General features: G+C 39.1%; 1 protein-coding gene across 1 annotated transcript in view; it reads left to right on the forward strand.

Annotated features, from left to right (window-relative positions):
- The window catches only part of fstl5 (follistatin-like 5), a gene marked incomplete at both ends in the record, with an annotated part of 148,075 nt that overhangs the window by 106,923 nt on the left and 27,247 nt on the right, over positions 1 to 13,905 (forward strand). Inside the window, 2 exons of the mRNA XM_080036085.1 lie at positions 4,607 to 4,768; positions 5,491 to 5,625. Of these exons, the coding sequence (XP_079892211.1) occupies positions 4,607 to 4,768; positions 5,491 to 5,625 (297 nt within the window). The remainder of the gene's footprint in view (positions 1 to 4,606; positions 4,769 to 5,490; positions 5,626 to 13,905) is intronic.

Raw genomic sequence — 13,905 nt, forward strand, 5'->3', positions numbered from 1 at the left:
ATCTCTTACATACTCTGTAATTACACAAGTACACACTTTCACTGTAACCTATCTGACTCCTGTACAGCTCTGATCGGATCATAGAGCAGACATCTTCAGCACAAAATACCAACCAATTCCATCTTCTCAAATCACAGAAGCAATTTTCCCAAAAACGTGTATGAAATGGGATTTGAGTCATGCTATCAATTTTCTGTCTTTCGCAATAGCTTCGAACAGAAGGCCATCCCTGGTCACAAGATCTCTACCTTTCTCCCCTTTTCAGCTACTGTTTCCAGATATATTATATATATATAAACCCATAATCTCCCCATAATATATAAATATCTATAAATACAAAAACAAATTTGTGATGAACCGAAAACCCTCCGGAAAGCAGCTGATGGAGTAAAATCCAGGTAGTTTATTATGGAAGAGGAAGACTGTTATATGCATATATACATTATTATATCGGTCTTTAAAAAACGAAGATCGGTCAACCTCTTTACTACACTCACTGTATGTCAGTACTGAAGCCTTTGGTTTGGTGAAGTGTCAAGCTAACATCTTATTCACTATTACTGAACCCTTTGGCAGTAATACTGTTTTTCTGTATCTGTTTTGATTATATCCCATTGCAATAATTAATGAACTCTGTGAAATTGCCTGAGAGGCTTTATTAAGGACTTCTCGTTGATCCTTTCTCTCACTATATACAGCTGATGTATAATTTGTTGTGGTTTTGGGCCAGCAACAATGTTACATGCCATGTGTGACATGAACCCAAAATAGATTTAGATTATCTATTTTAAATTAATAGAATTTAGATTAAAGCAGCTCCGAGTAACATTTAAATATCTTTTAAACAGCCTCATGTTTCCTCTCATAATCATAAATGACCTTTAACGAGACCATCAGTGCAAAGAAAGAAGTTTTTATATAGTTTTTATTACTGCGTTTGGTCTGGTCGCACACCCAGTCCGATTTTCGGTTCATGCGTGCATGCTCTATGGTCACATATTCGTATTGGTCGCAGATTTCAGTGTATCGCAGCAACGCGATTTGAGAAGCCTATCCCTCCAGGTGAGGGAAGGGGAGCGGGAGCCTTGTTTGAGACAGTTATTTGTCGTCATAATGACTGATAACGGGGCTGAACCATCAAAGAAAAAAAAATGCAATGAAGAAAAGCTAAAAGGGAGAGTGATAGGCGGGCGGGAGGGCGTTGCCAAGCAACGTATACACAATTTCACGGGACTGCAGTGTTTACTCCTAAATGAATGAGCGGTAGCCTACTAAAACAAAGTTTACTTTGCCTCACCAGCATCATCAGATGACCATTATTCATCTGAAATAGTCATTATTTACAACAACATAAACACATTACCTCATTGTGATCCACACTAACTGCCGTCTCTCGTTCATTCGCTTTCTGTGAGGACACGTAATCTTTCAGCCCCGTGAGAGGTGACACTGCATCAACTCATTGCAATCAGGTGTGTGTGTAGCACTGACTGGCATTAGTTGATGCTGTGTCACTAACCACTCTCACGGAGCCGAAAAGAGGCCGGTGCCCTCACACTTTCAACCATGACATGCACTATATTGCTTCCTGATCATTTGAATCTCGCACGCCTGGCACAAGCTAGAAAACAGTTTCACGACAGCTGGCGTCGTAAAAATACTACCGCTTTTGTCCAAAGGGGCCGCCAACGTGCCATGTTACTCGTAGTGGCTTTAATAGATTTAAGCGTCTTCGAGTGACCTACCAAAAAGCGCTATATAAATCCGATCATTTATTATTATTAACACTTTTTTTTCGGTACTGGTTATTCATAACTTGATGAGTTGAGAAAATGCATTAGAAACCTGAACTGGGTATCCCAATTATACATCACAGTAAATTGGCATATAATTTTAAGGTTTCTCATACAACATACAACATCTCTGAAACTGGAAATTTTGTTACTAAAAAGTGATCATAACCAGGGTACTAGCATGTATGTTAACACAGGGATGGGGATGATTAATCGATGATCGATCATTGATCGTAAAGAATTGTGTCGATCATGTGAAATTTTTATCGATTTAATAGCTGTTGTGAGTCCCGAAGCAATGCAATGCATTTCACTATGCGGCAGCACCATACTGTATGGACAGCAATGAGATATCCTACCAGCAGGGGGCGATGCTAGTTGTAAGAGACAAAAGAATAGGTTCAGCAGCCCACGAGCTGCCGTAGATATCAGAACATAAACATAATGAGTTCAAGGTGAAGTTTGGCATCGGACAACTTTATAACCAAAATTACCAAAATTAATTCAACATCGTGAAGCTGTGTATTAGTACAACACAATGGCAACCCAAATGATGTACCACTGTACAGCCTACATCCGACCCTGTTTAACAGGTTACGTTAGCAACGCTAGCATATGCGGCTAACTTTAGCGCCTTCTTCAGGGAACTAATTTGCAGATTTAGTTTTTAGATGAAGTAACGTTAGGTCCTTTACAACTCAGACAAACGTGCCGTGCCTATATACAGTATGGCAGCATATTAGTAGGTTAAAATGTGTTTAAAAGTGTCGTAGCATTGGCTCATAGCCCCGGTCTTTAACCAGTGCTGCATTTTATAATTTTATTTTCAAAAGTTTAACTTAAAATGCCTCGTCTTAATGGATTGTTGTCTCACTAGAAGTTCTTTGAATAAAGATTTCATTGATTGAAACCCTCTTATATACAGTCTATGGTAAAACACTGTATTTTTTTATTTTCTGTGGGCAATTTTTTATATGTAAAAAGATAACGATTAAATTGATAATTGATCGTTACATTTCCAAATCATCGATCAAGGAATTTCTTAAAATGGCCATCCCTAACACACACCATTAAGTTTAAATGCTGTGCGGAGACACACCATGTAGACAGTGGGATCTTATCCATTTAGGCGAAAATTAAATATGTACAAACCACAGTATTAAAATTTTTCTTTGAAAGCTTATATCTTTAGAAATGATTTGATCACTGATCATACACTGTGTGCATTCAGGAAGACTGCTATACAGATGCAGTTATAGATTCAAACAATGTACCTCTATCGCGAAGCAATTTCATCAAACATTGCTGTCACAAATTGATTTACCGCAAGCACACAGCACGGAAACGGTTACACAGAAGTATAAAACCAGAGAAAGAACACAAGCAGCACACACACACACACACACACAATCTATTATTTTCATTCAAAAGACCGTACAAAATAATTTGTCTCCAAGGGTTCTATTCAGTTATTTGTGTTACCGCTCAGGGCATTGGTGTGGGGGGTACCTTTGACTGTGATTATTAAAGTAATCTGGGTGCCATAAGACCACTGATGATGACAGTGTTGGCAGTCAGGTTGCCATGATCTCCAAAGCCCAGGAGTGGTGTAGTGACAAGATGGCTGTGGCAACTTTCTTCAGCACTTTCACTCACCAGGCGGAGTAAAGACTTCCTCTAACCCAGTGCCCACAATAAATGCTCTCTATTGCAGGGCTGTCTACTTTCCTTATGCCAAAGCTCTCATTGCCACACTCCAATAAAGTCTCTAAAGTCAGTTTCAGAAAGCAAAAATATACAGGACACTGATTACGGCCAGAGAGGCCATGATGAATTGCTCAAAACAAGATGGCCAGATAGAGACATTTGATGTTCCTACTTAAACCGCTGCCAGGTTGTCATCCTTATATGTGACAGGCTGTTGTGGAATATGCCATGCAGCTTTTTTATGGGCTCTCTGTAAACAGTTAATTGCCACTGTCCAAGTTTCATTCACCATTGCTGTGGGGAGAGTCTCCTCAGATACTGTGCTCTTTTAAGGTTTTATCATTGCTATTCTATTCAGAGAAGGCTTCTTCTTCCTTCAAAGGATTATTCAAATACATTATTTTTAAATTGTTTTGTGGAGCAAGAGTCTAACAAGTTAGCCACTTGGTGTAGAGCATAATGTGTGGCATATTCTCAGCCAATGCATAAATGCATATTATTAATGTATTTATGTGTTTTATGATTTGTGTTGATTTATGGTTCTTGAAAGTACAGTAAGGGAGAATATGTATTGTTTGTTTGTTTTTGCTTGAGGGTAGGGTAAATAAGTGAAACTCATGCATGACTTTTGCACAAAGTGCGCACACATGTAAAATCAGCTCAATTTGCAGAAGAGAGCGTCATTTAGTGTTATGTGCCTTTTCTTTCTGAACACATTTTGTTTCCTCCAGTTCTATCCTCGTATCTTCTTCCTGACAAAAGGTTACATAAAATCAATGGCAACCAAGCAAAATCGATAACTTCCGAACAGAGGTTCTCTCCCTTATTTATGTATCTGATTTGTTTAGCTTCACAGAGCAAGTTAACCTTATCTAAAGGCATTTGGTAATGCTGAAAATACATAAAATCCTATTGATAGTGTATTGGAATGCAGAACCATAAGTTCAGGACTTGGCATCTTCCCTTAAACCTCTGGTTCAATAAGGTTGCCTCTCTCCTCAGATGGTCTGAATGGTCTGAAAGTTAACAACAGGGAGGGACATACTGCATTTATTCATTTATCCATCTCAACCGACTCCCTCTCCTTCTTTTTCACCATCTTCCAGTTCCTCCTGTAATCCGAGTGTACCCAGAGAGCCAAGCCCGGGAGCCGGGTGTGACAGCCAGCCTGCGCTGCCATGCTGAGGGCATCCCCAGCCCCCAGCTTGCCTGGCTGAAGAACGGCATGGACATCACAACCAAGCTGTCCAAACAGCTCACTCTGCAAGGTACAAGAGTTTATTGCTCACTGTGTGTACACTTGTATAGTGTTACACCTCCATTATTATTTTTACTGATGCTTTTGCACAGTTGTAATGCTACAGTTGTGGCTCCTACCACTTATCTGAACTTGAATGTAACTTTATTGCTTCCATTGCTGAACATTACTCCTATCACTTCACTATTACAAATACTGCTTACAATAATTACCTTTAAATGTGTAAAATGGGGCTCTGCAATACAACATAAATGATCATCAGGGCATGTGTTTCCTTTCATGTTATTTCGCTAATGGAATGTTTGTCCTGCTTAACTTATTATAAGCAGTGAAATATGTTTGATGTTGTTTTTTTGCATTATGATTATTTGATCATCAATGGGGTCATAATGTCAGTAACGTTATCGCCCAACCCCGGTATCAAATTCTGAATCAAGTTTTAAAGTGTCTTTATACATACTTAAACAAATAGTAAAGCCAAATGCTTTTCCTTTGAGGTTAAACATAAATACTCATGATAATACAGAATATGACAGACCCGTGCCACATTCTCACTTTGAACTCATAGCTTTTAGAATGGGCAGAAACAATCATCTTGCCTTCCTTTATAACAGGGGGTGCTGTTATGTCACAGGGCAATGGTAGCAGAAGATGACAGTGTGTAGTCGCCTTTTATCTCTTCTGGAAGGCAAACTATTTTCTTTTGTCTGTTCCCTCTGTTGTTCTTCAAAGCTAATGGAAGTGAGGTGCACATCAGCAACGTGCACTTCGAGGACACTGGGGCCTATACCTGCATTGCCAAAAATGCGGCTGGCGTGGATGAAGACATCTCTTCGCTATTTGTGGAGGACTCTGCACGCAAGACTTGTATGTATAAGTCATGATGTCTGTCTCTTATTTTTATTCAAGGGATAATGGAGCTATGTAGAAGTAGCTCTTAATAATTTACCTGTCAGTTCTTAATAGTTTATGTCCTATGAGATGCATGATAGAACTTTGCGAGGGAAGTAATGGCGATACTATCAATTCTCTCCTTGTCTCCTGCTTTGGAAGTAGGAAGTTTGGAAGTTCAGGCACCACTTAATCCATTCCCATAGACATATCTCCTCACGGTCCAGTACTGTCCATACTGTGTAAAAAAAATTGTGTTAATATACAGCTTAGATGGGTGTGTATTAACACCATAGGAAATGTAAACAAAAGGGGGCCCACTGTAGCTAGCACAATGCCTGTCTACAGAGCCTAGGCTGAATATTAACACTCGACATAAACAAACCTCTTATATAAACCTCCTCATGAACAAAGTCCCAAATGGTAATTAACTCTGACTTTCTCTGAAATGTCAAAATCATTTGGTTTTGAGACCACTTGTTAGTTGTTGTGCTTTCCTGTGGGTAATTAGGATTCCCAAACAGCACCCTTAACAACTCTGCAGTCAAGTCACACACATCATGTGTGCCTCTGCCAGACCTGCCATGCTTAGATGTTGTCCCCACAGTATGACACTTCCTTCAACCGGCCTGTCATGCATCAGAGGATCATGCTTGGCAGGGTCAGAGGTCACTCGTACACTTTGAAGTTTTTGAAGCCCTACCGCAGGCCAAAATGGTTCTAGGAGATGGATATTGCAGTACTTTTTTGCGTGAGTAACCCCACAGGACAGAAGTTCAAAGGGGTGTCAGCAGACAGCCAGAAGTGGCTGCACTACTACATTATGAAGGTAGACAGAAAAAGGACTTCACTACACTGTCATAGTCTGGCATGAGTATACTTGAGCCTCTCTAGTTTCCACTTGTGAATGCTACCTTCAGAAACTAGGCAAGTGAGCAAATGGAATCTTGACTATCTTCCGTGTATTGGCTGTCTCTGTGAGCTTGAAGCTAGTATGAACTGCAGCCCTCAACCTCTGACATCCTCACCTCTGCTTTTAAGGGTGTATTCACACATGCCGTGTTTAGTTCGGTTGAAAGGAACTCAGGTGCACTTCCGCCTTTGGTGCGCATCTTTCAGGCAGGTGTGAATACAGCAATCGCACTCGGGGGCGGACCAAACAAGCGCTCCGAGACCCAGCTGAAGAGGTAGTCTCGGTCCGTTTCCAAACGCACTCTGCTGCAGTTCGTTTGTGGTGTGAATTTGTCCGGACTCAATTCGACCCAAATGCAGGAAGCACTGTGCCTATTCTTTTATAATAAATTGCCGTCAGCTTCACATTATGAGAAAGTGTTGTTGTCGCCATTGTTAGGACGATAAGTTGTGGTTTGACCGGGAGCCCAGAACAATATATTACATTTGATCGAGAAGACGCGTAAAAATGCTGAATGTGTTCAGCGATCAGATGAAGGCGACGGGAGCATCTTCCGCACAGTGTGTGTTTTTATTTAGCTTCCCATGTACGGGACCGTCAATACTATTCCCGTGTCTGTTTGGAGCTGCACTGCACCAAACTGACACCCAGCTGATACACAGCTTAATCAGCTGAGTGTCGGCACGAGCCTATTCTTCTCGCGAGCCGCACGTCCAGCAGCAAAAAATACAGTAAAAATGATGTTTCACATCGTAGACTACAAGCCACATAACGTGGCATTGTCATAGGGCTTCATATTATAACCATATGAAACAACAATAATTAGATTTTTTCTTCGTAGGCTGGATGTAGGCCTTTTTATTATTTTTATCCCCATATTATATCAATGATATATTTCGCAGTTTTTACTTCATTCTCCCTGCTTCTCTCCACACCAGAATGTCTGTCCAATGAATGAATGACCTCAGATCACGTGTGGTTTTGCTTCGTAATGCTGGTTCACTTACAAAAAGGGGCAATGTGAAAGTGGACCACACCAAACAAACAAAATCTAAACTCTATTTGGTCTGGACCAAAGCAAGTGAACTAGAGGACTTTCCCTGTGTGAATACACCCTAAAAATAAGTATTTTAGTTCAGGAGGGAGTCTTGAAATGTCATTTTTCTACAAATCGTAAATTGTATGCTTGTTCCCAAAGATGATTTTTTTTTAAGTATCTCAGAAAAGCAAACTGGAGGGCTGGAAGAGTGCTGGAATCCATTGGTCGAAGGCAACACTGTGATAATTCCCAAATACATGTGAACTTTATTGCAAGGTCAAAATGACTATTGAAAAATGTAACCGTTGCAGAAATGGCTAATATTGCAACTTTATAGATTACCAGTTTACTGTAACTGCCTATTGATCAACCCATCATATCACTGTCTCAGCTTCAGAGCCATTGTTTCTATTGCCGTTTGTTTGTGTGCAGCATATGTTGCCATGACTTTCACACTTTGATCATAGTGATTCAGTCTTATAGTAGATCTCTTAGTTGTTTTAGTTGTTTTAAAATGGTACATATCAAAGAATAGGAAGATACTTTCGTGTCATGCATTTACACTGCTTATTCACATAGAAATCACATGAGGTAAAACAAACAAACATAAGACGTATTACATCTGTGAGAAGGCAGCAGGTTTAACTTTGGATCCTCTTTCCATTTGCATTATTTTGGCGTGATAAGCCACTTGAGATGGACAGGTATTTTTATTTGTCTCTCCAACAAGGTGGTGCCTTGGAGATATTTTCTAGGAAAGCTGCCAGCTACCTTCAGTTCATCTGTGTTCAAGGCCAAAACAGAGAGACGAGGAGAGTATGAGCTGCTTGTGTGGATTGCGAGTGTTAACACCGCAAACTTCATATTGCATGAGATTCATTTTACACAGAGTGATTTTATCCTGTTAGTGGATGTTAATGCAATAATGCAGAAGTAAGCAATATGTTAATAAACGTGTTACATTGCTCTATATTCATATAGTGATCACTTATACTGTGTGCACACTTCATAACACAGATCTCTCAGTCACTCTGGTCTGCACGTAATCTCACAACCGTGTATCCAATCAGAAGACAGAACACTACAAATGTGCACGTATCTCTGCCCGTGCACGCACAGAGTGACGGAGAGCTGAATGTTTACTGAGCTACAATGGTGGAGCAGGTAAAAACCATACCCAATGTTTGTTTTTATGGTTTTTATCTTGTTTTATTGTACTTTCCGATCTGTGATGACGCTAGATAAATTGCTGCTTGAAGACCGCTGTACGTTAAAGTGTTGACATAGGGACAAAGGAGGGGACTGCTAACTGCAGTCACTGACAGGAAGTTAGCTAAAAGATCCATTTCGCTTGCTTCTCCTTTAACAAGCACCAGTTATTAAAAAGTAACAATAACAACAGCTAAAACTCCAGTTGAACAGTACTTGATAAATTACGCTTGGTGCAAATAGATAATCCTGCATGGCAGGGCTGTTCATCCAGCTGAAGATGTTGGATGTGTTACTTTACAGCACAGTCCCCGTCTGCAGTTTACAGACCCTGCTGTGAGATGCTGGAACACTGGCACTCCTGGAGATATTCATTGAATCTCACACTGACATTATTTGAATGTTCATGTTTTAGTGTTCTTAATGTAACTATGTTCAATGTCAAATATGTCAAATATTTGGTTTCTGTTTGATCAAAACATTCATTTAATTAACGTAAGTTCTTCTTAGTCAAGGTCACTCGACTGAAAAGAAGAACGCAGAAGAGTGATTATGTTTTCAGTCAGCCTTTAATTAATCTCTCTGTCTAATGCTCTTTAGTCAGAATGAGCTCTAAGGTTTTTGCGGCACAAAGCATTGGAAAGTCTTTGCATATGCTTAGTATTAATATATTTTAAATGTAAAGTAGGACCTTGCCAGCTAGGGATACAAATTATATTTCTATTCCCATATTCCCCATTACTTGGTCAATTTCCTGCCACAACACTAGTCTTCCATTTCCATTAGCTATCTTCTGGGAAATGGCATCTATCCATGATGAGGGAGAGGTGACCTGCATTTTTAAAATGACCGTGCAGAAGCAGAGGCCAAATGCAGCCGATGCACTTAAAATCAGACTAGAATAACTGTATGTATGTACGTATTATTAGCAATGCTGACACTGACAGTGAGATAAACATTAGCAGGTATGCTTCATCTATTCTGGATATCAACCCCTCATCTCAATCCCATATACCTAGTTTCACTTTTTGTTTAAATGCATTTATGTGATTTCTTAAATTAGAAACTTGTTTTTTTAGTCGGGAAGGGGATTAGGGAAACCCAATTTCTCTCACTAGATTTATTCTGGCTAATACGAGCTTTGTAGCCATGTACGTATACAATAATTGGTTTCCCACCATCCTTTGGCAGGTTAGTAAGATAAGGAATGGTGTCACAAAATACATGTTAACACAACGATGGTATCGGTAAAATGTTTAATAACAGTGCAGAAACTAAAAATGAGTTATATCAGTTTCTTTATTTTATTTGACAAAATGTCAAAGTCGATGTAGTGGTCTTAACATAGTAGTTGCACAGTAGCTTAGTCTTGATTTTAGACTTTTTCTGATAATTGAATTTACTTGTATAACAAGACTAAAAATATCACTAAGCCTCATGACATCTTGATTGTTACAGTTTTTTTCGATCGCTAAACCACAGTGGGCACAACTGTAGCTCAATGTGCAGAACTCTAACTACAGTCTGCACTACCAACAGTCACTGGAGCTGAACAGTTCACTTCACCTGCAAAATAGGCTTAGTGCAGCAAACACTATGAACCAGCCTCATTGAGATAACACACTGTCACTCAGAACATGCTCAGAGTACAAACACTAGCATCAAACCGCAATACACAAATTACAAACTTTTAATCTTTACAGATAATTTGAGTTATTTCACACAAATTATGTAATATTTTCTTTGATGAAAAGGTTAAATTATTTCACATGAAATTGCATATTTTATAACATACCAGTATGTACGTATTATTAGCATAATAATAAGCATATATATATAAGCATCTCAAAGCTAACTTCCAATCATCCATCATACACCAAAGCAATGACTTGCACCCAGGATTATTTACATTACAAAAATAAATACTAACATACAATCATGATTCTTATTAATTCAAACAGAAAATTGTAATGTTCCTTACAGTAAAATCCGCAAAAACCTCTTAGAAGATGTTCAACATATTTGTAAGTCTTTGTACCCTTCTTTTTCTGGCTTTTGCTGTAAACATTTGATGTTCACAAGTAGCTACTTAATTGTATTCAGGATTGGAGAAGGGATTTGCACATTATTAAAACTGGTGGCGTTTGCCTTTAAGTAGCAGATTCAAGGACGGTTTTAAACAAGCATTATATATTCTGATTGCACAGAAGTTAAGATGCTGGTGGGGATGTGTTGCCAGACTACCCTTGATCTACTACCACTGATCTGAAGCAGACAGATTCAAATGAAATATTGTGATTAAACTGGGAAATGTTTTAGAAATCTGACTTTGTGGAAAATAATGATCTCATTCTGTGAAAGCCATGTGTTTATGGCCTACCTTAGGGTTCTCATTCAGACACTCAAAGAGGAGAGAGAGCTGAATAACGCCAGTTGTCGAAGGGCTGGAAAAGGCATTGAGCAGGAGGATGAAATGAAAAACATGATTTGATGAGCGAGGCATGAATGATCTTCTTTACATGAATGCGCCAGCTAGAGGCTTGAAGGTCAAAACCTTATCTTCACAGGCACAACACAAAAGTGGATTGTTTTTGTCTCGAATTTACCCAGGCAATTCGTTATTGGGGAAAACCTGAGCAGTCACTATTCTGAGATCTCTTTAACCGTCTGTCACCAGCAGGCAGAGCCCCATCTGACAGTCTGCCGCTTAACTGGCATAAATATCTGCCCTTTAAAATGTGCCAATTACTTCTGCAATGTCAGAGGAGCTGCGATGATATGAATGAGCACTTGTTGTTTTAGTCTCTCCACTCTATGGTCTACATTATGCTCATATCAGGGACCTGCAAATCACTTCATAGTGGATATATAGCACACTGTCAAATGCCGTTTTACCCTCTTCAGTTGAAGTGCTAAATTAACAAATACTAATTATTTAATTGTTCTCAGAACTAATATTGTTCTTCCTCTGAACTGAGGAAGAACTTGGCAACTTTATTTTTGTTCTATTATTATGTAGGTGATGTACTGAACAGTTATGGTTAGTTTGCTTGTTGCCAAGAAACTAAGGCTTAACTGTAGGTTATTTCATTCTTAATTGGTTCTCATTAGGGAGTTAATAAGCATAGAGGACACAACGTGGTAGCAACACAAGTGTTTTATTCGTGGTACTGTGCTGTTAAGTTACCCTTGAACACTTGGAAATAATCAAGGCTTTAATACAGTTTAGGGAAGTTTGCAGTGCTTGAATTGCCAATTATTCACTTCAAAACAGTACACTAGATAATTCTGCATTCATAGTTGCTTAATTGGTAGCTGGTTCTCTAAGGTTAATGTTACTTACACTTAATTACTGGATACACTGGCTTACCATGTTCTTGCCCTTTAGAAATGGTAACATAGAGGGAGAGACAACAAGCTGTGAAATGAAGAATATCTTCTGATAACTTGGTCTAAAAGAAGCAGCCGCCCACATGTTAATGACTTTGGCAGAAATATGTAGCCACCAGTTCACTCAATCTCCAATAAGTACCTTTGACTTTGTCGGTTTCATTAAAGTTTGAACCAATAAATGGTGTATGGACTGTAAAACTAACATTACATATACGTACATAGTAAAGCTTGTTTTGTAAATTAGGAGTGTAACATTGAGCTATAGTACAGTACTATGCTATCTTAACTGTATGGTTATGTACATCAGGTCAAGGAGTGTGGACTATACTGCCCATCACAATCTCTGCATACATTCCTGCTCCATATCATAGTCTTGCAACAATGCACGCCTCCAGTATACAGTAAACTCTTTACTTTACTACATAGTCTGTTGTCTTTACTCAATGCTTAATGACCCAAAGTAAATAATGTAAGACCTTTGTAGACCTCAGAAAGTCTAAACTCCATTGGCCTGGCGAATGAGCGTTTCCTCCACTCAGTTATGATTCTGTTTTTTAGTATGTGAATAAACTTGGTTCCGGTAGAAATTAAGTTATTTAAAAAAAATTGAGTCTCATTTTCGGTATCTGCAATCATCTGATCATTATGTCTTGTGTCAAGATACTGGGACACAATGGTAACACTGTGGGATTATTTTGTCCTATTGGCATGATTTTCTGATTTATTCAAACATGACACTAAATGACTTTGTTAAGAAAAATATATTTTGAAGGTTGGACGTCTACACATCTTGCAGATAATTGTTTGATGTATTGTTACTGATAAGATACCCTATCACTTTCCCCTATGACAAACTGCCATTCCATCCTAATCAATCCTCTTAATTGCCCCTTTTTAACCTTTGTATTGTCACGTTAATGTATAACTGTGCTATATTTGCTCCAGACTATTTTCTATACTCTCTATCATTTACTCAATGCTATGTTCTACTGTAACTACACCATTGCTTTTTTGCCACACGCTATCAGTGTTTCTCAATTATTTTTCAACATATTGCGGTTTGTAGACTTTTGTTCCAATCAAACACGGCACTGTTGATTTGAGAGATTGAGGCAGAGTGGAAGATGTAATCAGTGAAATCCTCTGGTGAAGTGATTGGGGGGAACCAAGCCCTGCAATCTCACAGGGCAAGCGCAACCGCTCCACAAAGGCGTTTTATTCTACGCGGTCCGCCATGCTCTCTGCTCCATATCCTCTGAATAGGGAATATAAACTGGTGCCAAAATAGAGTCCATATTTCCATCAGCAGTGTACCTCCCCACCACAGTAGACTGACACACAGCTTTTCGACACCCTGTCAGCAACAAGGAGCTCTAACCAGGCAGTGACGCTATGCACAGTGTGAGCAGCTGTCGACTGAGTTTCATGCTATGGCTTTGTGAAATGTGTATTGTAAATCCAAAGGAGAGTTTAAACACTGTTCAGCCCTGGTTACAACATACAGCATATGAACATTTCTGATTGATGCATTCGGTAAAATAGTAATTTAATTCTATTTATACCATGGTTTGCATTTAATATTCCGCTTTGTGTCGGGTGGTTCTTCACCTCCACGTCTTGCCTCACAACCGTATAATGCACACCCACTTGTTGATTATCCCTCACATATTTACATTAGATGAAGCAAAGGATATACAACTGT

The sequence above is a fragment of the Ammodytes marinus genome, assembly GCF_949987685.1.
Source record: "Ammodytes marinus genome assembly, chromosome: 10".
Classification (NCBI taxonomy): Eukaryota; Metazoa; Chordata; class Actinopteri; order Uranoscopiformes; family Ammodytidae; genus Ammodytes; species Ammodytes marinus.